Consider the following 24436-nt stretch of genomic DNA (forward strand, 5'->3'; position numbering starts at 1 on the left):
TGTTGTAGCAACGGCGAGAAATGACAGTGTCCGTTTCGGTTGTTTAGACTTCAGACTCAGGACAGTTTTGTAGGCTACTTGAATGTTGTAAATCCCCTTCCCCGCGAAGCCAGCTGTCCTGTATCTCTGTATTGACTCATTCAGAAATATGATATATGTCTCCTTAACCTTCCCTTTTACAGCATCAATGGGGGAAAATAATCCAACTTAGAGAATTTAATGCCAACACTTTGACAGCATTGGTTAAGCAGAAAAAAGGGGGGGGGGATCGGGTTTTTTTACCTCTCAAGGAACACGGAAAACGTTTAATTTGATAATAAAAGAGGCACTTAACAAAACCACCCCCAACGAATCACGATGTGTCAAATTCAAATGCATGAATAATAAATCCTTGTGTGGAACAAATCGAAATTTGGTTTGAAGTTTATACCTGACAGTCAGAAATGGGCGTACGACAGCAACCCAGGCATGGTTTTGAAAGCTTCACACAAACCACCAGTTCTGAACCCGTTACACAGTCAGCATCTGTTTACTTTGCCGCTTTGTTGTAGAGATGCCTCGGCCGACAGTGATCCTTGGTGCTTAAGCCACCATTAAGCGTTAAAACTTCTAACTGCAGGTAGAATTTCAGCGAACCACTCAGCCGGTACCTGGTCTAGAGCCAGATCATAGTATCTACAACAGTTACTTCATATTATAATGCATAGCGGGGTAGAACCTTTGATTTTGTGCTTTTGCAGTGTGGGCGTGATATTTATAAAGCTGAGGTCAAAAGTTCCTCTCCTCTAGAGGCATTTTCCCTCTCTCTCTCTCTCTCTCTCTCTCTCTCTCTCTCTATATATATATATATATATATATATATATATATATATATATATATATCTTTGTGTGTGTGTGTGTGTATTCTATCCAGGTCCACTTCACTCTGCTATATGTAAAGTGCTTCAGAAATTTTTATTTTTCCTTTTGCTCTCTCTACATTCTCTGAACTGCATGGTTTGAAAGTCTGTGTGACCATTCATCAATCTGTTGCCCCCCCCCCCGCCATTCCTCTGTTTGTTCATTCTCTGTTGATTTTCACTTTGCCTATCTGTGCGCCTTGCTACCTGCCAGTTGGTTTGTTCCTTGGTGTGTTTGTTTATCTATCTGTCAGCCTTTCCACTGCTTGCATGTATGCCTAACGGCAGTACCTAGCTCTTGTTTATGTTTCTGCTTTTAAGTCTGCTTGATCTTGTTAGCTTATTATCGGCTGCCTTAGACAAATAAAGACACCAAAGTGAAAACGGTCAATATTTCACAGGCGAGAAGGGGGGGGGGGAGAAAGAGGGACAGACAGACATACAGACAGAGAGAGAGAGGGGGGGGGGACAGACAAAGAGAGACAGAAAGAGAAACGGACAATCACAAAGGCATACAAAGAGATACATGTACATTGTCATGTAGGACTTGGGGAGGACATTGTTGGGGATAAGCTTAAAGCGTTTTTAAAGACATTTTAGAATACTCGAAAACTAAGTACATGTAACAATATATTGACCTATCTATCTCTGGGGTCTGTGAACTAATACACGAATCTTTCTTTCACCTTTAAACAAAAGCTAGTGGAAAAGCTCTCCAGAAGTGCGTCACTGCCACTGGTCTGCTTGTCCGCTTCGTTCTAATTTTGAGGAAAGGTTGGAAGCGAGAGGGGGGGGGGGGTGCGCTTCGTTATCATGCTGGATTACAGAGCAGATGGTCCTGGTTTGAATCCTTGGCCAGGTGGTCTTGGAGTCTGGCCGGGGGGGGGGGGGTGAAAGTTTTTTTTCTAGGCCCTCCACATATTTATTGGCTCGGTACTATCCTTGATTGGCGTTGACTTCGAAGCCCCCACATCTTGAATTCTTGAATAAACTCACACGGAGGAACAGGGCTTTAAATTTATATGTTATAATTGTATGCACTATACCCGATTAAATGTATCGCAGTTTTACGGTGGTTTTTAACCGCAGTGTTTCTATTCTACCAACCCATCAACAAATCTCCCCGATATGGCGCTGTATTGGTCGTGGCTGGTTGGTGGATGCTCTTGTGTCGTTTGCTCCTTCTTTCCTATAAAAAATATATCGTCCTTTTCTCTCCTCTCCCTCTCTTTGTTCATTACCCTCCAGTAACACCTCAAATCTTTGGCACTTATAAGACCTAATTTCATTGTAAATGCCGCAAAACTCTTACCGGTACTAGAGTTGTAAAAAGATGTATAGATCTTTATACCAATCTCTACAAACAGCTTTGTACAGGGTACTCAGATTGGAATTGTAATCGTGTTGCCAACTTCCTTGTCAAGAATCTTAACCACTCAAAGTATACAGTTTTGACCCGGTATGTCTTGGCTTTCAGAAAAGTCATACACATCCGTGAAACAGCAAACGTTAGGTACAGACCTCCTAAGCTTTCTGTCTACGTGTTGGTCAGCTCGAGCATGCGGAAGATATGGACGACACGCATTCCTTTCTTGACCTTGCCACCAGTGATATGTACATAATATGATGTGAGGGGCAAACTGAACCAGAAGCTGGAGAAGTGGATAACAGAAGGCTGCAGAAAATATAAACATCAACGGGGAAACTTCTTGGAAAACTTACACAAGAGTGCAGAGATTATAAGGAGACATTTGAAACAGAGCAGTCTGCTGACCGAATATTTTACCTAATTTGCAGTTCTGATCACATTTTTACAAGATCACTGACAAACCAGCAGCTATGACTTGCCAGCAGCCTGTTCTATGGATTACCGCCTTTTTGGGTTTTGCTTTGTCTGTGCAAGGTAGGATTTTGTCTTCTGAATTTATTTTACTTTTCAACATAGAACTGCACTTCGAAGCAGCAGATGGGACAGGGCTGTTTCAATTTTTGAAGAATTGATAAAAACAATCAGGTCAAGTGTACAATGAAAATTGGGAAAATACTATTTATTTAGTAGATGGGAAACTGTTTCTCGGGTAATCACTTTGCTACACCCTCCCATAAATTATGGGGGAAACAAAGATTAAAAGTTCGCCTAAATTGTAGGCAGCGGGACAAAAGTAAATACGTTTCTCCTCAAATCTTTGTCACATTATGTGATGGCTCGAACAGTTGTCAGCAGGTGCTCTTGTGAGCTCCTTCTTTCCTATCAAACATCTATCGTCTTGATCTCTCCTCCCTTTATGTGTTTGTACTCTCTTGTAACGCCTCTAATGTTCGACACTTTTATGACCTTGTTGTGTTGCAAGTGCCGTAAAACTCTTACCAAAACTTAGAGCAGTTGTCATAATTTCAATCATCATGAATGCAGCTTACCTTGTGACATAGTGACATATAGAACGCGTTGCACGATCGAGTCTCAGAATTTTTAAAGTCTTTTTTAAAGGTGAAAAGGTTTGTCCGAGAAATTTGGGATGTAAACATGTTAAAAATAGATTAGTTCTTATAATCCAATTGACCAACTGTACAAGTCAATATTAGGGATTTTTACACTCGAAAGTAGGGCTCCGAAGTGGGTATATCATATACGGAACTCCTCCCAACCCGGACGGTATGTAAAGATCTCAAACATGTAATAGCAACGACCTCGGTTTTTTAAATGTTTTTTTGTTTTTGTTTTGTTATAGTGGGTTGGGGGATTGTTTTGTTTTGTTGTTTATTTGTTGTTTTGTGGGTGGGGGGTTGGGGGGTGCATTCGAGTTGCGGAAAGGGGCGGGGGCGGCAACATTTTTCGTACTTCTGGTGCCTTCTGTCCAGCTCTCTTTCGTACTGATCTGTCGACCGAGAGTCCGATCAGAAGAAAAGAAATCCAACAGGTGTGGGACCAACTCTTAAAACAATCTCTCTGTCTTCAGTAGGACTTATTGTCTTATTAGCACACCCTACCCCACACCAACCCCCAACCCCTCAAAAAGTGGTGGGGGGGGGGTGAGAAAACTAAATACGAGCAAACAAACGAAGCCCTTCCAATTTTACACAGGAGGGACTTTATGATCAGATAGTGTGCAAGAATCTAGGCATACATTCATGGACAAATTACGGCCCGCAGGCAACAATCGGTCCGCGAACAGTTTCAGTCCAGCCCGCGGGTCGACTGAGTAATTTATAAAATGAATGTGGCTCATCGTGAGTTGATAACTAATAAAAAACAGAAAGGTCATTTCTAAAAATGAAGGTCAATAGTTTCCAGCCAAGATGGAAACAATAAATCTAATATCTATCTCATGAAATAAAATTATGTCCTTGGGAGACGTATTAGGCCGGTCCCAGGGGTCTGACTTGTACTTCGCCAAGCGCGCGCCGTCAACGTGTCAGCACAGCCGCACTGTGCGTTGGCGTCTGTGTCTGAGTGAACGCCCTCTGCGTGTCAGCACAGCCACGCTAGGCTAGAAGCACACAGGCCTACGAATGTAAACGAACAGTTGAAACTAGGTCAACCTCTCGATTCGAAATTTTAATGTAGGATAAAGTGCATTTCTTGGGATTGTGGGGTCAAGTGTTGATGTTAGCATCAATAGCTAATAGTAAAGCACCTAATAATACTTACTTCTTGCTGATTTTGATGATCTGTGAAGAATTTCAGTCGAAAATAAACACGAAGCGAGGCTGCGTGCGACACATACCCGACGTGTTTTACAACAGTGTTGAATAGCACGTCTGACGCGTCGCGCAGCCTAGCTGACAACAGGCAGATCATACAGCGACGCTGCTCAGGCACACGATAATGTATACACGTTCATTTGCAAGGTGAGAGCTATACGAGCCACAGGTCAGACCTACAGAGCCACTCTGGGACTGACCTAGTCTCACCTCTGAGGGTGTGGGCATTTTTACCTATTTTTCTCAGTTTTCTCTTCGCGATGTATTTGGAATATCTTAATCGGGGCTCTGACTAGCACATGTTTAACCAAGCTCGATCAAAGACTATAATAATATTATTGTGTCCGCGTTCTTGATGTGTTGGTCTTCCCCCAGGTTACCCAACTCACTACTGCCCAAGAGGTCTCGTGGCCTATGAGGAAAAATGCTACAAGATGTTGCATGTCGCCACCACCTGGCCGGAAGCGAAGGTATGTCTACTGCTAGAAGGCCATGTTGTTAGCTTTGTTTGTGAGGAACAGGAAAAATCGTGTGGCCATAAATATTTAGGTGGTCTTTTTTGCCCCTTTCTATGTATACAATACGTATCTTTTAAGAAGATGAACCTAGAGTTTTATGGTTATGAGATTTCTTAACTCGAGTTGTTCGGAAGGACACTTGAAATAAAACCTTTTAGAAGTCACAGGTCCGCACACACATACACACAAACACACACAGACAGACAGACACACACACACACACACACACACACACACACACACACACACACACACACACACTCACACACACACACACATACACACGCACAGGGGCGGTTTGTTAACTGGACAGTTAAAATCAGCAGATTTTTGTCAACTGAACTGTTGACTAGAGGTTTATTGCTGATGACGATTTTCATTCAGTTTTAAGTAAATCAGAACAAACATGTATCAACATTCAAAAACACCTTGCCGATTTGAAGGCGCTCAAATAGACAAGTGGGATTCACTGCTGTTTTGTCGCGACATAACCTCATTCCTTCACGTTTGTTATCGCGCCGGCTTGTAACTTTAAATCGTCTCCCGTCAAACCGTCACGTCGCGGAACTTCGTACTACGCTCGAGGCCAAACACACGGCGGGCTTGGCTTCGGCCTAGCGATGACGCCAGTCTCTTGGACAAATCCATCGTCAGCCCACAGAAAGATTAATTGCCAGATTGGCCTCTTTGTAGCTTACAAAATTAAGAGTGAGACTGTCTTGAGCAGCACAGACACATGTATTATTTTATCAGCACAACATGTATTTATCATTCAGCCTTTCTCTTACTCCTATCAGAACATTTATTGTCAGCATGGCACTACTCTTTTTTGTTTATTGACTTTTTAACCACATATAATTCCTGTTTGGCATTTACTCATCGTTTTCTCCCCACTAATAACTTACCTGGCTCTTAGGGGTCTGGCCGGCGAAAGAAGGAATGGTCTAGTGAAGATATATAAGGAAAACTTTAACGAGGAGCGATAGACACTCGGCTGTCAGAGTCTGGGCCGAAAACCCCCTCCCTTCCCTCCCCTTTTCAACCCTCACCCCAGCTAAACACCAAGTTCTATAATTAGCATTTGACACTCTTCCCCACTTTGTTACAACACAGTGTTCAGTGTTCAGTTCTGAGAACTGAGAAGTGCGATGAAGTACATTTGATGATATAATGATCGGAAACGTGTGTGCTTTGTCCAGCTTTGTATAGCATCTGATTGTCGACTTGATCTGCTTGGGACAGCGTCACTGGTACAGTAGCAATTGACTTTTTGTCATCATACAGGACAGTTCTTATTACATATATCTAACGGGTTCAGTGCACGTCGATATTTTGTGTGGGGGTGTAGAAAGTACGAGTAAAGTACTGTACTGGAGGCCAGGACCAGCGGTTTATTGCTTCTCACTTTCCGTTTGTTTTCTAGCGTAGACTCAAGTAGTGTGTTTCTTTTTCTGTGCCGATCAAGTGAGTTTCTATTAATCTCAGTAACTTCCTTCTTCTTTTCTTTTTTCTTCCGCTTGTACCCTGGGGTGTCGCGGGGGAGACACAGGTGTCTGTCTGCAGCAAGTCGTGTGGCCTGTAGGGGGGACATCCCATGATCTTTAAGGGTGTCTGCCACAGATTCACTCCATCGTCGCCTTGGTCTTCCTCTGGCTCTCCATCCAGAATATTTAATGTTGTATGCTCTCAGAGCTGGATGGTTTGAGGGCATCCGCGTGAGGTGTCCGAACCACTTGACCTTTTGTTTTTCAATGTGTGGTAGGACTGGTGTTGCTCCCACGGTGTCCCTTATGACTTCATTTTTAATTTTGTCTCTTCTTGTTTTGTTGACCGCTCTTCTTAAGCATTTCATCTCGCATGTGACCAGTTTCCTCTCTAGGGCTTTTGTTAGAGTCCATGTCTGGCACTGATATGTGAGCGCTGGAAGGAAAATGGCGTTGATGAGCTTCGCCTTGGCGCTCATGGGGATATTGGGATGTTTCAGGAGAGGGCCCAGTTGGTAGCTGACTGCGTTGGCTCTCTGGCATCTAGTCTCTATCTCTCGATCTAATTTTCCATTTTCTGTGAAAATGCTGCCCAAGTATTTGAATTCTCTGCTTTGTTTTAGTTGGGATCCATTGATGTTGATATCCACTTTACCTGGTCTCCTGCTAATTGTCATGACTTCGGTCTTGCTTATACTGATCTTCATGTCATATTTTTCGCAGATCGCATTTAGTTGGTTTATATGCTCCTGTAGCTGAGTCTTGTTGTTAATCATTGCCAGGTCATCTGCAAACATGAGTTCGTTGAGTGCCTCTGGGTCTGGATTGGCCTCTTTTGTTATCTGGTCCATGTAGATCACGAAGAGCAGAGGGGAGAGATTGCAGCCCTGTCTCACTCCGTATGTTACTGGAAACCAGTCCGATGTTCCACAGGTAATTCGGACAGCGCTTGTGCTGTTGGCATAGATAGCCCTGATGTTGTCTAGCAGTTGTCCCTTGATGTCGTACTGCTCTAAGATCTTCCACAGCTTGTTTCTATTTACTCGATCAAAGGCTTTTTCTTGATCCACAAATACTAGGTGGAGATCTTTGTCGTATTCCAAAGCCCTCTCACACAGTTGTCGGAGTGCGAAGATTGCATCAGTGCACCCTCTTCCTTTTCTAAAGCCAAATTGGGCGTCACTGAGAAGATGTTCGGTTTTTGCGCGAGTACGTCGCTCTAGGATTTTTGCATACATTTTCCCCACATGGCTGAGAAGAGATATGCCTCTATAGGTGTTGCAGTCTTTCTTGCTGCCCTTTTTCTTCCATATTGGCACCACTATCGCATTTTGCCAGTCTGCTGGCACTTTTCTTTCTTTCCATGCTTTTTGGAAGATGATTGTAAGCCAATGTATTCCGGTTTCGCCGCATGCAAGGATGGCTTCGGTTGTGATGCCATCGTCTCCAGCTGCCTTGTTCTTTGGACTAGTTTTCAGTGCTTCTCTCACTTCACTCTCCAGGACGGTAGGTTCTGAGTGCTCAGGGTAGTTGGCGGTGAATGGGCACTGTGTGTTTAGTGCCTGTACTCCTGATGGGTTTAGTAGTTCTTGAAAATATTTTTCCCATCTTTTTATTATTTCTTTCTCTTCGTGCAGAGCTTCTCCATTAGTATCGTTGATGACAGTGGTGGGTACATAGGGTTTGTCTCTCGTTCTCATTGTCTTTACCTTCTTGTAGAACTCTCTTGGTGAGGTCTTGCAGGTTTCACTTAGTTTTTCGCCATACTGGGTCCATGACTTTTCTTTTGATGTTATAACGACTTTCTCACTGTGTCTTCTTGCAAGTCTATATTTTATGTAGTCCTCTTCGTTTTTTGACTTGACCCATACATTATACAGTCTCTTTTTTTCCTTGATAGCATCTTTAACTTCTTCGTTCCACCAGGCTGTTGCTTTTCTGTTTTCCTCTTGTTTTCTTGGTACCACAGACTTCTTTCATTGTGTCCAGGAGAGTTTTTTTGAAGGTATCCCAAGCTTCCTCTACGGTTAGTATTGTAGAGTTGATAGAGCCTAGTTTTTCATTTAACGTGCTTCTGATCTGAGCCTGCACCTGATCATCTCCGAGTTTATGCATATGTAGTCTCTCTTGCTGTCTTTTATGTTTTTTTGGTTTTCTTTCTTTCTTGGTGGTCAACGTTGTGATGATTGGCCTGTGGTCTGTGTCCAGGCCTGCATTGGGGATGGCTCTTGAGTCTGTGATTGTGATCCGCATTCGTGTTCTCGTTAATATGAAGTCGATCTGTGATGAGACCATGATGTTGTTCCATCTGTACCAGGTGTAGATCTGAGAGGCTCTGTGCTGGAAGAAGGTGTTGGTGATGAATAAGTCGTGCTCTGCACACAGTTCCAGTACATGGTTGCCGTTATAATTGCATGGTGTTCTGTGGTCACTGTGTGGACCCAGGTGTTTTGTCCACGGTGTTCTTCTCTCTCCGACTCTTCCGTTGAAGTCTCCCATTACATAAAGGTCTTCCTCGTCCGGGATGTTGCTAATTAAGTCCGAGAGTTGTTCGAAGAAAGAGTCCTTTTCTTCGTCTGAGTAGGAGTCGTTACACGGTGCATACACCTGGATGTAGTTTGTGGTTTTTTTGCCCTCTCTAATGCTGATTTTGATGAGTCTTTGAGAAATGAAGTCCGTATTCAATATTTCCTTTGCTTTGTCAGGGTGTATGATGAAACCCACACCGTGTTCAGCTCTTTGTTCTTTTCTTACCCCACTCCAAATGAGGACAAAGTTAGAGTGGATCTCTTTTGTGCCTGTCCCTTTTTTCCTGATGTCTGTAATTCCCATGATGGAGATCTTGTTCTGGGTCATGAACTCCACTATCTCAGGTTCTTCATTTGTCAAGCTGCAAATGTTCCAGGTCCCTATTTTTTTTTTCTTGATCGTTGTCCATTTTTCTCGCCAGGTCGTTTTCCGTTTTGATCAGTCCGTTTGTGTCTCCTTATGTTTTCTTGAGCAATGTTTATATCCACTGCGGGCCTGCTAAGCCAGTCGCAGTAACTTCCATCTTACATTATTCATAATAATATTGTTTCTTGACGCTACTGCGTATTTTAGCTCTTTCACATTATTACAATGTTTACTGTGGTGTGTGTGTGTGTGTGTGTGTGTGTGTGTGTGTGTGTGTGTGTGTGTGTGTGTGTGTGAGTGGGGGAGGGGGAGGGGGTGGGGATGGCGAAAGTATAAAATAAGGAGAGAGAGAGAGAGAGAGAGAGAGAGAGAGAGAGAGAGAGAGAGAGAGAGAGCGTGTGTGTGTGTGTGTGTGTGTGTGTGTGTGTGTGTGTGTGTGTGTGTGTGTGTGTGTGTGTGTGTGTGTGTGTGTGATGTGAAGGAAGGGGGTGGGGGAGGGAAAAATAGTCCACGTGAATGACCGCCGGTCAGTTCTATAAACCATGAGCCGCCACTGCACACGCACATACACTCACAAAAAACCCACACCAAAACCCACACCTATACCTACACCCACGTGTACATTATTAGGTATCAGATGTAAACAAAAGAGTCAAATTCTTACTCGCCTGTAATGACAAGATCGTATTTGACAATTACTATCATGCCCTTTTCGCTTTTTTGCTAAAGTGCCTTCGATTAAATCTAATGTTTAAATCGGACAGGGTGACCAGGATGAAACATGTTATATTTTGTAACGTACTTTGTACCCAACTTTTTCACAGATCCTGTGCGAGACAATGGGAGCCCATCTTGTGGAGATCAATGACCCAATGAAGGAATCTTTCTTGTTCTACAGAGTTCTTAATTTTGAACGTATGTAAAAAAAAGTTAGCTCAAAACATTACACATAACTGCACGCACTTGTGTTTTACTGCTTAAGATAAGGTAAGATAAGATCAGATAAATCTTTATTGTTCAAAGGCCAGCACACTGGTTTGATGCTTCACCACTTACACACTCGCACGCGCGCGCACGCACACACACACACACGCGCGCGCGCGCGCACACACACACACACACACACACACAAACACATACACATACACATACATACACATACATAGACACATACATTCTGTCAGGTGTGTTGAACCTGAACTGTGATCAATGGAAGGAGGGAACGACTAACACTTAGAAGTGACTGGAAGAAAGAAAGTGGGAGAGAGAGACACACACAGAGAGAGAGAGAGGGGGGGTGGGGTGGGGGAGAGAGAAGAGGGGGGTTGTAAGGGTGGGGGGGGGGGGTAAACCAATTATATGAGCTGGCCAAATGGAGTTATCCTGAGTTCGTTTAGGGCATTATTCTTCTTGTTGTAGTTTGTTTTTTTGTTTTTTTTCGGGGTGGGGGGTATTTTAATAGTCTACTGTTCATCTTTATCTATATTTCCGTCTTATGTAGCGGACAAAGCCAGATCTGCTCTGTGGATAGGAGCGTCCGACATGATGTCCGAGAACGACTGGGTCTGGATGACCTCAAGACGACACATGACCTACCGGAACTGGAAGTTACGTCAAAGCACTGCCTTCGCAGATAATCACGGCCATTGTTTGGCCATGCAGACGTTGCCAGAATTTGCTTGGCTGCAAGTGGATTGTTCTGAGCGCCTTGGATTCGTCTGCGAGTTTGAGTGAGTTAAATTGTTGCAGAAACTCGGGCGTCATTGAACCTTCCACCCCCTCCCCCCTAAAAAAAGTATTTAGCCTATGTTTCGTAGCGTTGTTTACTCTTACTCTTGAATATCCTTAGAGTACCCCAACTTTCAAACCTATCTCAAGAATTTTATCATCTGTGCACTGCTGGATATAGTTCCCTATCTTCATTTTTGTCTGCTTCGTTCATATTATCCAGTTTACAAACTAGAGCTTTATTTTAGAAGACGACGCCAAGGTTACGCAGACTTTAATTCAATTTGTTCAATTATAATTTTCAAGAGTCTTCTTTGGTGTACTTACAAAGCTTGAAAATTTCTCACTACATGATCCACCAATAACACAACACCAATCTATACAAAGCTTTTGCTTTCAACTCTCGGTTTCTCGTGAATCTTCAATTATTATTATGTTTTTGTTACCTGTAGTTTCTGGCAAACAATATTTTCTAAGGTATCTTTACACTAGTTTAAAAGCTTAATTAAAAGCAAATATTATTTTCGTTTTCTTTTCAGCGAACCTTACTAACAGGATTTCACTATCTCTGTTGAACTGGAGACATCCCAAGGAGCCAAGACGAAAACACTGCCTTGAGTTTCAGTAAAACAAATTAATGATTCAACACATGTGCTCTTTGTTTGCTACGTGTGTCTCTTTCTGATTCGTTGTTTACACATAATATGATTGATTCTCCTTCTGTTGAAAGTAAAATGTCTTTGCTGCGCACATCGACCTTCACAGTTACCTGTTTCTTGTTTCTGTGAAGCCCCATTGTGACCGCCACGGTGACTCCGGGATCCTTGTACAAGTACAAAGCGAAATCAGTTCTGTATTTGGTGCTTGTATGGGGGGGGGGGATCCAAGCTTACTTTTACCCTCTGCCTTTCAAGATACACGTTTACCAAGTTGTTTTGCAGCGTGATGCTCTTAGCCATGAACTTGACCAATATCTGGAAGTTCAAGGTGAGTCGAAAACGTTCTTCAGCATGGACGAGTCCAAGTGCAGGATTATGCGCTACGTCGATGTGACGCTTTCTGTTGGAAGCTGGGAGTCAAATTTCGTTGAACTCGCGTCTATGGTGTACTGGTTAGGTTCTCTCTCTCTCTCTCTCTCTCTCTCTCTCTCTCTCTCTCTCTCTCTCTCTCTCTCTCTCTCTCTCTCTCTCTCTGCTCGAGTTGGCCTTAATAGATAAGGTCGAAGCAGCCTGCCTCCTGAATAGTTTCTGTAGTGTCGATGGGAACATAAAACTTTATTGGCTTCAATAAAGGCAATTTGAGGGTAGCTGAAGTACACTTTTACTAAGATGCTGAACTATTAATGTGATTCTGTGCCATGTATGTGCTTCCGGTGTCAAACCAAACCTCAGAGGGCGTTCATTGCCACGGTGTTTACCTCCCCTTCAACACAGCGAAGATCATTATTCCTACAGACAGAAACCTACAGAAGTCAATTTAGCAAAGATCAAAGTGTAGTAGGCTCTATCTATTACAGATTGTTCGGTCTTGTGCTGAATCCAAAGCGGGACAGATAAATCCTGCAGCTGAAACGTGGCCTGTTCAAGTGGATGGTAACATCCTATTTACAATAAAAGGATACAACCCTATCTACACAACAAGATCACCAGTTTGGTGGACGTTCCTGTGGGAATCCCAAAACTTTATGATGGGCTGCATTTGACCTGCAGGCCGTAGTTTGCCTACCCCTGCCATTTCTCGAATAAAGTTGTGGCTATTACATTACTAGGGTAGTGAGCTCTTTTTTGGTAGGCCTAAAAAGTTCAAAACCTCGCCTTACAACGATAGCACAATTCCACACTGAGACTTGAACTTAAGCCTTCCATAATGTAGCTTTTTGGCCTATCAAAGGAACTGATTATGGATAACTGACTGCAGTTTCCATCAAACTAAAAAGTGTTGGTCTAGACTTATATGGGCAACTCTGATAAATTTGACAGACACAATGACAACGTAATAGATCACGGACTCGAATTTTTATGTATTGTTGGCGGGTACTGTGCTGTGGTTTGCTCGTTCTTTCTTAACAAATATATATCTATTGTCTTTATCTCTCCAACTGTTTGTGTTTGTTACCCACTTGTAACACCTCTAATCTTCAGCATTTATATGACCGTAACATTCTTACTAAAAACTTAAGTTTTTAAAACCCGAGCCTTAGTGTAATTGGTCCTGTATAATTTCGTCCAAGACTATAACAGTACATTACGATTTTTTTTAAAGTTAAGGTAGATTGTGTCAGCATCAAACACGTTGCCCCCCCCCTTTTGGTGCTTCTAGATTCTGGGTCTGCTGCAGTAGCCTGCATTTTTCGGGTGAACGTGGGGGAAATTTTTAATGAATAGGAATCCATACTTCTTACGTCTCCAGCTAAACCTGTTTTGTTAGAAATCTGAAACAGTAAACGACAAAATAATGTTGACTGAAGAGACGACTTGAAGTAAAGTTAGAGTGGGTTAACGCCAATATCAACACTATTAAGTTATTTAAGAGGCGAGACCTTCAAAATTAACCAGTCTCCGATAGCATTGAACAATACAGGTTGAGAGCCTTGAAAACTACAGAAAAGGACCCAAGTTCAAGAACTCAAAGTTTAGTATTCGAACCGGGGCCATCTGCTCCGTAGTCCAGCGTGATACTAAATGAGCTTAAAGATCTCCCGACTGGAAGTGATTTGTTGAAATAAGAGAAACGACGATCAACCCCCCCCCCCAAAAAAAAGAAGGAAATGTGTATAGAATAAAAGAAAAGAAATAGAAAAGAAAAAACCTTCGCATCCGCCCCCCTCTCTCTCTCTCTCTCTCTCTCTCTCTCTCTCTCTAGTGGGTAAAAATTCATTGGGCAACTTAATATCAAACATTTCCTCAACATAGACTCTCTGGCTTTTGCACAATGACTTATATCAGTAATATGTCTTAACAGAACAAAATTGCTGTTAACACCTGTTAGCTTTATTCTAGAAAATTCCTTTATAAACACTAATTTCAAAATCCCAATGGGTGGTTTCTACAGATTTTTAAAGGTTTGCATCCCATGAGCTGAGACAATATCGGCTTTAAAAGCAAGTCAGTCCTTTCACTCCTTTGTTCTAATCTCGACACTATGAACACACGTTTAGAAAACCTGCCGTTAGTGCAAAAAAGTGCTCACCGAGGCTAGGTGCGCACAGGGCAATCTTAGTTGCGCAACAGTTGCTGTCTCAGGGCAATTTATTTTATACACCGCGCGCACAGAGCTAAGCAACAGCCAGGCAACAGTAGGGTATCATCATTCATTACGGACTTCCTCATTTGACGCCATGGACTTACACGACACATTGTTGTCTGTGCTCTAACTCTTGTTATTACACTTAGAAAGAAGAAAAGGAAAAAGCTGTTTTGGGTTCACCCTTTGACCTCGACCCTAGCTTGAGTGAGACAATGTGGGGAGTGGCAGGGCCTAGTCGAGTCCGGAGACAGTTTGGTTGCCTGTGCGCGCTAGATGTCAGTTTGGTATGTAACACCGGAGATTTGAGCAACAGTTGCGTTGCGGAAAGTTGTGAGAAAACTCAAACTTTTCAGTCTCCAAAAACCCGAGTTGCCTTTGCGCGCGGTGCTTACCTATTTCATTGTTTACACGTGAGCGAGAAAACAGTTGCGCAGTTAAAGTTGCCCTGTGCACGCCTAGCCTAAAAATAAATATTTTCTGTAACAAGTGCAAAAAAGTGTTCACTAAAAATACATTTTCTGTAACAAGTTCTGCCACTAAGAGTGTCAATGGTTAGACCTAGCAGTGACGTAGGTCATATGCCTTTGCAAAATGTGTGTGAGAAGCGGGAAGTCCTGTGAACAGTTCCATTTTGCGCGTGATGGAGGTTGTAGTATTTCATATTAATCTACGATGGAAAGCTTTTTTTTTTTAAATCTAATCACAATTGTGGAATAATATAATTAAGTTAAGACAAATTGATACAAAGCTATGTGCAGAGTATGGGGAACACTGACTGTTTCACCCGTTAAAAAGATGTTATTTGAGGATAAGTAGCGCTGCGAATGTTTGACCGCACTGTAAAATCATTTAGAAGGCGAGCTGCCTTGATCCTGCAGGCCAGGGTCAACAAGGGGTTATTGGGATTTTTTCAGCAGACAGACGGAGATACTTTACTCGATTCAAGCTTTCGAGGGAATCGAACCAAAGCCTTCTGTGAGCAGAGAGAAGAGCCTTACCATTACACCACGGACACCAATAAGATAAGATAAGATATATACTTTATTGATCCCCCTGGGACATTTTGGGCGGATTATGATATTGATAAAAGAAGAAGAAGAAGAAGAAGAAGAAGAAGAGAACAACGACAACAACAACAACAACAACACCAACAACAACAACAACAACAACAATAAGATTCTGTACGCGTTTCTTTATGCATTCTTCAAAATAGCAATTTGGTGACCTTGTACACAGGCGAGCCTTACCTTAACGGCCTGAACGAAAATTAAACAAAGTGTACTTGCCATAGCACCTCATAAAACAAGTTTTCCCTCCTCTGTGATGAAAGCAGCAGTAGGCTGACAATTTTGCTACCTAGGCCTAACCACACTACACACCACAATTAGGTGTTCCCCTGGCACTGAACATCTGCATCATAGCGCCGGTTTCTAATTCTACTTGGTGAACAAAATGTTTCTTACACTTTTATCAGAGAATGAAAGAAAGGACGAGTAAGTGAATGGATGGTTGGAAGAGTGAATGCAATATGCGCAAAACAAAACGGACATACAACAAAGAAGAATGTTGCCATAGAAAAGGATCAAAGGGACAGAAAAGATGGCAAGGGGGTGGGGGGTATGATATGTTAAAACAAAAACGCAAAAAAAAAGAAAAGGAAAAATATTAAACGAAAAAACAACAACATGGCGTGTACATTTAATTATGCATTATTATAAATTGCTCAATCAAAACTTAAATGTGAAAGGTATCAATGTCACCTTGCAATTGTTGGCCCATTTAGATGTGACATGACGATAGCTGGATCCAAAAGTGTCCAAAACGTGAGAAATTTTCTGAATTTAGATCTACGTGGTGTATGGGCATGAGAGCACAGCTTTACTTCAGCAGAAAGTTTATTTTATGTTAACAAAATGTATACTTTTCGTCACTGAAGTGTATACTTTATATCAGTTGAATGTATACTTTATGTCAGCGGAATGTACACCTTGAGTCAACAAAGGGTATACATTACATCGGTGAAGTGTATACTTTACATCAGTGGGTGCATACTCAACGCCAACAAAGGGTAAACTTTATATCAGTGGAGGGTATACTTTACATCACTGGAGTGTATACTTTACATCAGTGGAGTGTATACTTTACACTTTACATCAGTGGAGTGTATACTTTACATCAGTGGAGTGTATACTATACATCAGTGGAGGGTATGCTTTACATCAGTGGAATGTATACTTTACATCAGCGGGGTGTATACTTTACGTCAATGGAGTATATACTTTGCATCAGTGGCGTGTGGTACTTCATGCTATTCCAAAATTAATGGCTATTTGACCTACTGCTGATCAACTTAAGACAACATTGGTAATCATTTACTTCTGTTTCAGTTACAAGACCAAAGCTCAGTCCAAATTCGTTCCGAGTGCCTTGGAACACCATAGAGAACATCTCTGTATCTCATTAGTAACACGAGCTAAAACGGGGTCAAAGTAGTAACATTGTAATTTCTCCTCTTCCTTGTATATATAAATATGCCTTTTGGGGGCTGAGAGTCTTCAACACTACAGTAGACATGCTGAAGCAGACCCCAGTGCATGTTTTTCAACAATAACGGATCTTGAAAGAGGTGGTAATTATGTGAGCTAAAAGTATGAATGTGCCGGATATACCTACTGAGATTATCAGAGTACATAATTAAGAGCTTCTGTGAAATACAGTGGTGAAATGTTATCTAGTGGCTACTTAATGAATAATTCATAACAAGCTAGAGCCGTGTCCGTTGCTTAAAACATAATGCCAAACCCTATGACATTTATATTTATTCAAGCTGTTTAAAAAACGTATAAAGAGCCGTGTTAAGTAGCAATAGAGGCAAGGGGCGCAACAGTTTTCAAAATTCCACATGGATGTAACAATTTAGAACCATCCGACACACCCAGGTAAGGGCAGTGATTGTGTGCCCGTGCCCGGTGGCGCCGATGTCACAGCTGTACCACTGCCAAGTGGACGCGGGGTCACACACGTTCCGGTGGTTGTTGAGATGAAGAGTTGAACAGAAAGACACTGACATTCGACGTGAAGGGGGGTTATATAATGGCCAACATGTCGCAAGAAGTGAGCGACCTAAAAGATATTCGCACGACGGAACAGAGCTCTTTCCTGGAAAGTAAGACTACCATCATCCCCAGCAATATTGAAACTAGTTTGATAATTACTGAGGACTCTGCGAAAAAGGAAATTTGTACGGACAATGATAGTGAATCGGAGTCTTCAGATGCTGAAGGAAATGGAAATTGTCTTCTCTCGTATAGAATTCGTGTACGAAACACCTACTATGTTCGCAGCCGATGTATAAAAAAGTTGGTGGTCATATTATGTGCCCTTCTGTATGTGGCATATTTTTCTTATGCCATATACCTTCACAGGAACGATTCTCGGATTGTAGGTCTGTATTTCATCACTAGTGTGATTGGCCTGTACCTCCTGTGCAGCAGTATATCGTCTACAAAACTCGTGGCCAGACTTTGTAAGTGGGCGCAAGGTCATCATAAAGCGAAAACTATAGCCTCAAGGTAAGCCAAAACCTAAGTTTATTTCAATTGTGTTCTCGTAATGTCTTTAAGGATGTGTGGTACAACATACTACGGTGTCTTGAATTAACTTTCTGATTACAGATGGAAAAATGGTGTTATCATTCGTTGCTCCTGGCATAGACTCTCACCCAATGCTTTACACAAATGATTAATAAATGTAAAACAATGTATACATACTTTAAAAAGTATAATACGTCAAATGATAAAATGACCCTGGTGTCTTTACGATTCTTTCCTTTGAATCTTTTTAAAAGTGTGTTGTATTTCTTCCTAGGACACTGGCTGTTAGCTGCGGCGTTTTTTTCCTAGTCACTCTGAGCACGGAAGTGATTCTCTCTCGACCTTCTAACTTGTGGTCGCTGTCAGGTCTGGCTTGGATCACTTTCGCCTTTTATCTGACATCCACACATCCCCACAAAGTGAGCCTTGTTCTGTTTTTGTTTTTTGTTGGGGGTGTTTTTTAAAGAGATTGGCGGATATATAATATATTATATATATACTCCTTAACATTTATAATTTCACACCTCATACTAAAGGCGATATCTTGATTAATACTTTTATCGAATCTCTCTGAAACTTTCAGGTAAGACAGTGCATTAATTTTACAGCAAGGCAAAGTTAATAATGTTCTAAATCTTGAACTTTGAACTTATAGTTGTCAGGGGTCTAAATGAAAAGTGACAGCTTTCAGTGACTTGTGATGACTTTTGGCGTTGTCATATCTTCACATCGTCGACGCATGGATGGGGTGAATCGACGTATTGTCTATTGAGGAATAATATCCACTCTTGAACTAAAGACTTGTTCTAACTGAGCAAGGGTGCGGGGCTGGTGTGGTCTGGCACAATTAATGGCGCGATCTAAAATGTCCCGCAAGTGCTCAATTGGATTGAAATTTGGTGGATGCGCTGGTCATGGGTGCAGGAGAGGAATGTTGTTAGTTTTGAGAAATTGATTTGTCACAGTATCCTTATATGCAGATGCATTATCATGCATGAATGAATACTTGTCCTTGGGCTTGATTTTCAAAGAAAAGTACAGTGGGCTTGAGAACTTGACTGATTTAGCCTTAGCCATCACACATGACATTGTGCCTAGTGAAGGCTGTGCTTGTTGTGATTGGGCTGCAGTTTTATGCGATAAACTAGGTCCCTAGCACGAAGGTTCCTATCTTTTAAACGAAGAAGAACAGTCATGACGAAGATCCGACTGCCATTCTAAGTCTTTTCGACTCATTCTGGACCTTTGTTTGCCGGGTGAAATTGATTTCTCAAGCGTTGCGTTAGGATGAATGAGTCCACCCTCCGTTTTGTCTTTCTGCGTCCTACTCGCTCGGGTCTGTGCTTTTGGGAGCCTATCGTTGCCATAATATGGTCCCATGTGGCATACACAGTGTGTTTGTTCACGGTGAACCTTCTCGCGACTAACGAAAGCGGAGTGACCACCTGAAACATTTCAATTATGTGATTTCTTTCTGATTCAATCAGACGAAACATGGTGAAACACCCCGGGGCAGTGCCACTGACTGTAGTGTCTTTATACCATTCCCAAAGGGGGGACATTTCTCGTTCAAGCACAGTAGAATTGTAAATGGGCTGATTCATCCTGTTACGCTCATAACTGTGCCTGAGCTGCAACAGGGAACTGTTGCTTTTTCTTTCCGAATCCTTACTATTGTCATTTTCCTCTACTTCTTTTGTATCACAACTATTTCCGGGGTGCCTAGATGGTCGAAGCAGACCTTGTGCTGTTGAAGCTAGAGAGGTGAGCAGAGTAAGTCTGATTCCCTGTAAGGATTTCTCTGTTGACACCCACACCTTGGCGCTCATATGACCTTATGCAGTTGCGAGCGCCGTAAAATCCTCTACTATAAAAAAAAAATAACCCATGGTGAATCGATAATGAGAAGCCACTTTTCATTTGGTCCAACTTTGTGTCGGTAGTTTTTGCTTTCAAGCTACCCACACATTTTCACATTATTTGACAAAATAATATCAATACCCAGTGAATGACATCGTAAGACAAAACGATAGACCAGTGCGCCCTAGTGAGTACAGTACGAACGACAATGAGCTTGCGTGGCACATGCGAAAATTTCAAAGAAATTGGATGTGCACTTTTGAGCTACACGCTCTTAATACGCGTGAAGTTAAAAATTTTAAGTATATATATATATATATATATATATATATGTATTATAATATGTATATATATATATATGTACACATGTATATACTCGTTTCAGCTCAATATATTTAAATTGTACTGTGACAAGGCCGTATTTAATAAAGACTAGGTAAAGTGGCCTCCATTTATAACAGTCAAAAGTTATAATGGGATTCCGGCCATAGCAGGGAATCCATAAATCCGACCTTTTATAATCTATAGTAAATAGTTATTTATAGCAAGCATTCGGACAGACATGTTCAGCTATAACAGTGATCTAATCATTAAGAAAATCCCAACTAAAACAAATCAACAAGAGGGCAGGTAAAAGTAAATGAAGCAAGGCAACAGATAACATTTATGGTAAACTGGACTTACATGACCTACGGTAGACTAAGTTGATTGTGACCTAGGCTTTCTCAGAAAGATTCTCAGATTCTGAGAAAGCCTAGATTGTGACACAATTCATGATGTGTCATATTGTGTGCATGTGCAGTGTGTGTTTGTGGGGGGGGGAGAAAGCTTTCTTTATCAAACAAACATGCTCAACAATGAGTAAACGTCCAAAATGCAACATACAAACAAACAGTTTACAAAAAAGCTAGCTAGCTATTGCCAAAAAATAAGATTGACCATATTTGTCTGACAGTCCCACTCCTGCAAGACATCCTACTTTTATCAACGCTGTCGAGACTTTATGACGCTCTTTCGTCCCAAAAGTTTAAGCAAGTGCGGAGATACTCAATGAAATCATCGTTCTGATACAGAATCGAACTCGCGTCTTCAGCTTGCAATGCAAAATGCTTTGCTAATCAATACAATTATGCATAAGTGATTGGACCTGGATCGGATTTTAAATTTAAACTGTCAGCACTATCGTGTATGTTACCACTCATCTACTTCAGCTAACAGAAGTGGGGCTTCCTGTTTGGTTCCAGTGCTTCCACTGTCTAGAATCGAAGCCGGTTACTTTTGGACGGAAGTTCAAGGTGAAATAATTATACTTTAGAAAGAAAAAAATACACATCACAACCCACACAAATTTCATCTTGAAAATTCCACCTGTTGACAATAAATGTACTTCAGTGTTTAGAAGTATTTCTCTTATCGCTGTTTCAAGCTGTGGGGTGACTTTTTCCCCTTCCCGTGTGTTATTCTCTTGAAATAAATGGTACTATCTCATCATTCCAAACTGCATTCTTATTTCTTTTTACATAGGTCTATTCCAAACTGGGTGATCGGTATAGTGCTGTGGTAGATACTAAAAAAAGACGAACTTTGTATAGATCTGTCTGTGGTTTCAAAAAAAGGAAAAACAATGCGAAAGCATTTTTTGTTTTTGCGGTTTGTTTTGTTGTTGTTGCTTTTTTTTTTTTTTTGGGGGGGGGGGGGAGGGGGGGGGTTGCGTTTCCTCTAAAACGCGATATTTTTAGGGTATGGGGTTTTAATGCAGCGAGATTTCGGAGGCTGTTTATAGGATTCCCTTGAAAATTGGCCTCAGTGTGGGAAATTGGCGAAGTTGCAATCTGTTACAGGATTTTTTTTAAATTTACGGAATATTTTTCAAACTACAACGTTCTATATGGCTCAGAGGGGGTGATTTTAAGGATAATTTCGGTGTTTTAGCAAGTTATATGTTAAAATCCGGGACATCTCGCTTATTATAAACGATGCTTTAAAAATCCTCTAACGAGATGCAACTACCTATACTGAGTTTACTTTGTGAAATTATTAACTCTGTTGCTTCCAAGATAAGAAAATTACGCCAGAACGCTTTATAGTGGGTCGTGATACCTTAAAGTGTAAACATTTGCCCGGAGCGCAGAACTAAAGCACACCTGACTACCTGAATAACGTACATGGCCCCCAAAGTCATATAAAATGCCCTTAAATGATTGCAAAATCTGTGCATAACGGATTTTTTTTAAAAGCATGCATGTCTTCCCTTAAGAGGGGGGAAAGGGAAGATAGAAATTAAGGACGGCTTTTAACTGACGTAATCTGTGTCGGTTAGAATCGGAATAGAATAACGAAAGCGCGTTTCCGTCCATCTAGTTGTACACACATGGCAACTTAATCGTTCCATATTAAGACCTTTATTATGCAGGGTCATTTTATTTATGCCCGTGATAAACAGATGGTGGTCTGTGGTGTGCGTGATTGCGTATATCCCAGTGCTTCAGAATGTTTGCATTTTAAATATTACCGTACGTGAGCGTGAATGTGTATTTGAATGTACAAAATCATGTATCTCATTGTGCGTAATATGGAACTTCTGTCCGAAGTGCGGGTGTCTTGTTGGTGTACTTTTTTTTACTATTGGTTGTTTTTTTTTAAATCAGTGGATGGGTATGCAATCACATGACCAGAAAGTTTTGTTTGTGCAAGGGTATGCTATCTCGTTTGCTTGCTTTTAAATCAATATGTACCTTCCAAGGGTACACGTCAAAAGGTGTTATGACAGTGGCATTTTATGTTGCCTAGCAATCACTTAGATTGGTATACAGCTGCAAGTGCATTCCTTTTTGCGGCACTTCTTAGTCTTTATGATATACTGTTTTGTTGCATTTCCATAGAAAAAAGCGCACTAAACACTATAATTATATTTTGTTATAATACAAGTTGATGCAACGGCTTATGTTAACTTTGTTTCGGTAATATTTGTTGATTTATTGACCAATTTTGTTTCACCTCATGAAAAAATCAAAGAAACAAGTCCTGAGTTACTAACTCACACCCAGAGCGGGTTTTGTGCGAAATCTTGAGTCAATGAAATGTTTTTAAGCCACACCAACACTGCCGTACTTTTCTTTCCACCACATTCTCATTCTCTGTCTTCACAAAGCGCCAACTAATCTTTCCGGCTTATTTTGCTTTGACTCAATTGGTTAAGTATATTCCCTAACGTGGCCTGCCTTGTTTCTCATATCAGCATGGGTCCCGTGTATTGGGATAACTTAAGATAATGTTAATTATTTATACTCATTATTCATTACCCAAACGAGCATTCACAGTTGCCTACCTCATGAAGATTGTGTTGTCGTTGAGCGGGCAGTTGGTGGGCGCTCTGGTGTGCTTTGTTTCTTCTATCACTATTTACTGTCGTCCATTGCTGCCATATTTCTTCAATAAAAATGTTTTGCAGTTCTCTTGTTACTCTAATCCTGGACACGTATATGACCTAATGTGTTCCAAGTGCAGTAAAACTAAAAATCTGACTTACGGCACTTTCATATCCGCATTATATTTCGCCTCCGAGGCATATTACCATATATATCTGATTGAATTGAAGTTGGCCTAATTTGTTGAATATCTCGCCTTTTAGATGACCTATATTCCAGTGAAGGAGGTATAAAACTGGATTACACTCCCATCACCTACACCACAATGTTTCATGATATCCTGAATACACGTATTTTTTTCTCCGTCAGGTGGCATGGCGTCCTGTCGTTTCAGGCCTGTTCATACAATACGCCTTCGCCCTGGTCATTCTGAGAGTGCCAGTGGTGTACTCTGGCCTCCAGTGGTGTGGAGACCTGATGACCACTGTCATAAATTACTACAAGGCTGGCCAAAGTTTTCTTTTAGGCGATGACTTTCCTTTTAATGGGTTTGTCTTTTCTGTGAGTATGAAAAAGCGTAGTGATGAACTGGGAGTTTGCTTCCTAGCGGAAGAGAGGTTTCTGAGAGTGGCGCCAACGTTTGTGGAATTTATTTTGGTTACAAAAACACGTGAAGCTGTTCTTCATTGCTCAGACCCGTAAATGAGTGAAACATTATAATTGCGTGTATTCGTCAGGAAAACACGGAGATTAAAATGGCACGCACCACAAAAGGAGCCAGTTTCACGGGCGCTGACTTGAGGTTATTTCGACGAATTAACGGGAAGCAAATTTAGAGTTCGAATGGTGCAGCTTCAATGACAAGACATATCAAACCAGTTGTGGTACACCTTCCAGTGTCTCCCTGTTCAAATTAACCGTTGTTCTCGGAATCGGTAAAGAAAATTTTTCTACAGCTGTTTTCCTTGTTCCAAAATGAATTTAGATACTTTTTTAAAATAAGGATTATGGCAGTTGCTCATTGACTTAGTTTTGCATTTCACGAGAAAGAGGTCGAGGACAAAATGGAAATAGAGAGAGAGGGGGGGGACAGACAGACAGACAGACAGACAGACAGACAGACAGACAGACAGACAGACAGAC

At 41.5% G+C, this 24436-nt stretch overlaps 2 protein-coding genes across 2 annotated transcripts in view; both read left to right on the top strand.

Moving 5' to 3' along the window:
• Window positions 1–2324: 2324 nt before the first annotated feature.
• On the top strand, window positions 2325–11982 carry LOC101863509 (perlucin-like protein). The gene is made up of 5 exons (XM_013082197.2): window positions 2325–2802; window positions 4977–5071; window positions 10323–10413; window positions 11000–11228; window positions 11766–11982. Exons 1-5 carry the CDS (start codon window positions 2739–2741, stop codon window positions 11776–11778), a joined length of 492 nt encoding a protein of 163 aa, XP_012937651.1. The 5' UTR covers window positions 2325–2738; the 3' UTR covers window positions 11779–11982.
• A 5592-nt stretch (window positions 11983–17574) lies between these two features.
• Window positions 17575–24436, top strand: part of LOC101863742 (sodium/nucleoside cotransporter 1-like) — an 11037-nt gene continuing 4175 nt past the window's right edge. The window contains exons 1-3 of the mRNA XM_013082190.2: window positions 17575–18044; window positions 18340–18484; window positions 23663–23854. Of these exons, the coding sequence (XP_012937644.2) occupies window positions 17575–18044; window positions 18340–18484; window positions 23663–23854 (807 nt within the window). The remainder of the gene's footprint in view (window positions 18045–18339; window positions 18485–23662; window positions 23855–24436) is intronic.

This window comes from Aplysia californica, unplaced genomic scaffold (genome assembly GCF_000002075.1).
Source record: "Aplysia californica isolate F4 #8 unplaced genomic scaffold, AplCal3.0 scaffold00163, whole genome shotgun sequence".
Lineage (NCBI taxonomy): Eukaryota > Metazoa > Mollusca > Gastropoda > Aplysiida > Aplysiidae > Aplysia > Aplysia californica.

Bases quoted from the DNA above. Each gene is read 5' to 3' on its own strand.
- LOC101863509 (XM_013082197.2), top strand. From the start codon at position 2,739: ATGACTTGCCAGCAGCCTGTTCTATGGATTACCGCCTTTTTGGGTTTT. The intron at 5,072-10,322 runs GTATGTCTACTG...ACTTTTTCACAG, and splicing joins CCACCTGGCCGGAAGCGAAG to ATCCTGTGCGAGACAATGGG. The intron at 10,414-10,999 runs GTATGTAAAAAA...CGTCTTATGTAG, and splicing joins CAGAGTTCTTAATTTTGAAC to CGGACAAAGCCAGATCTGCT.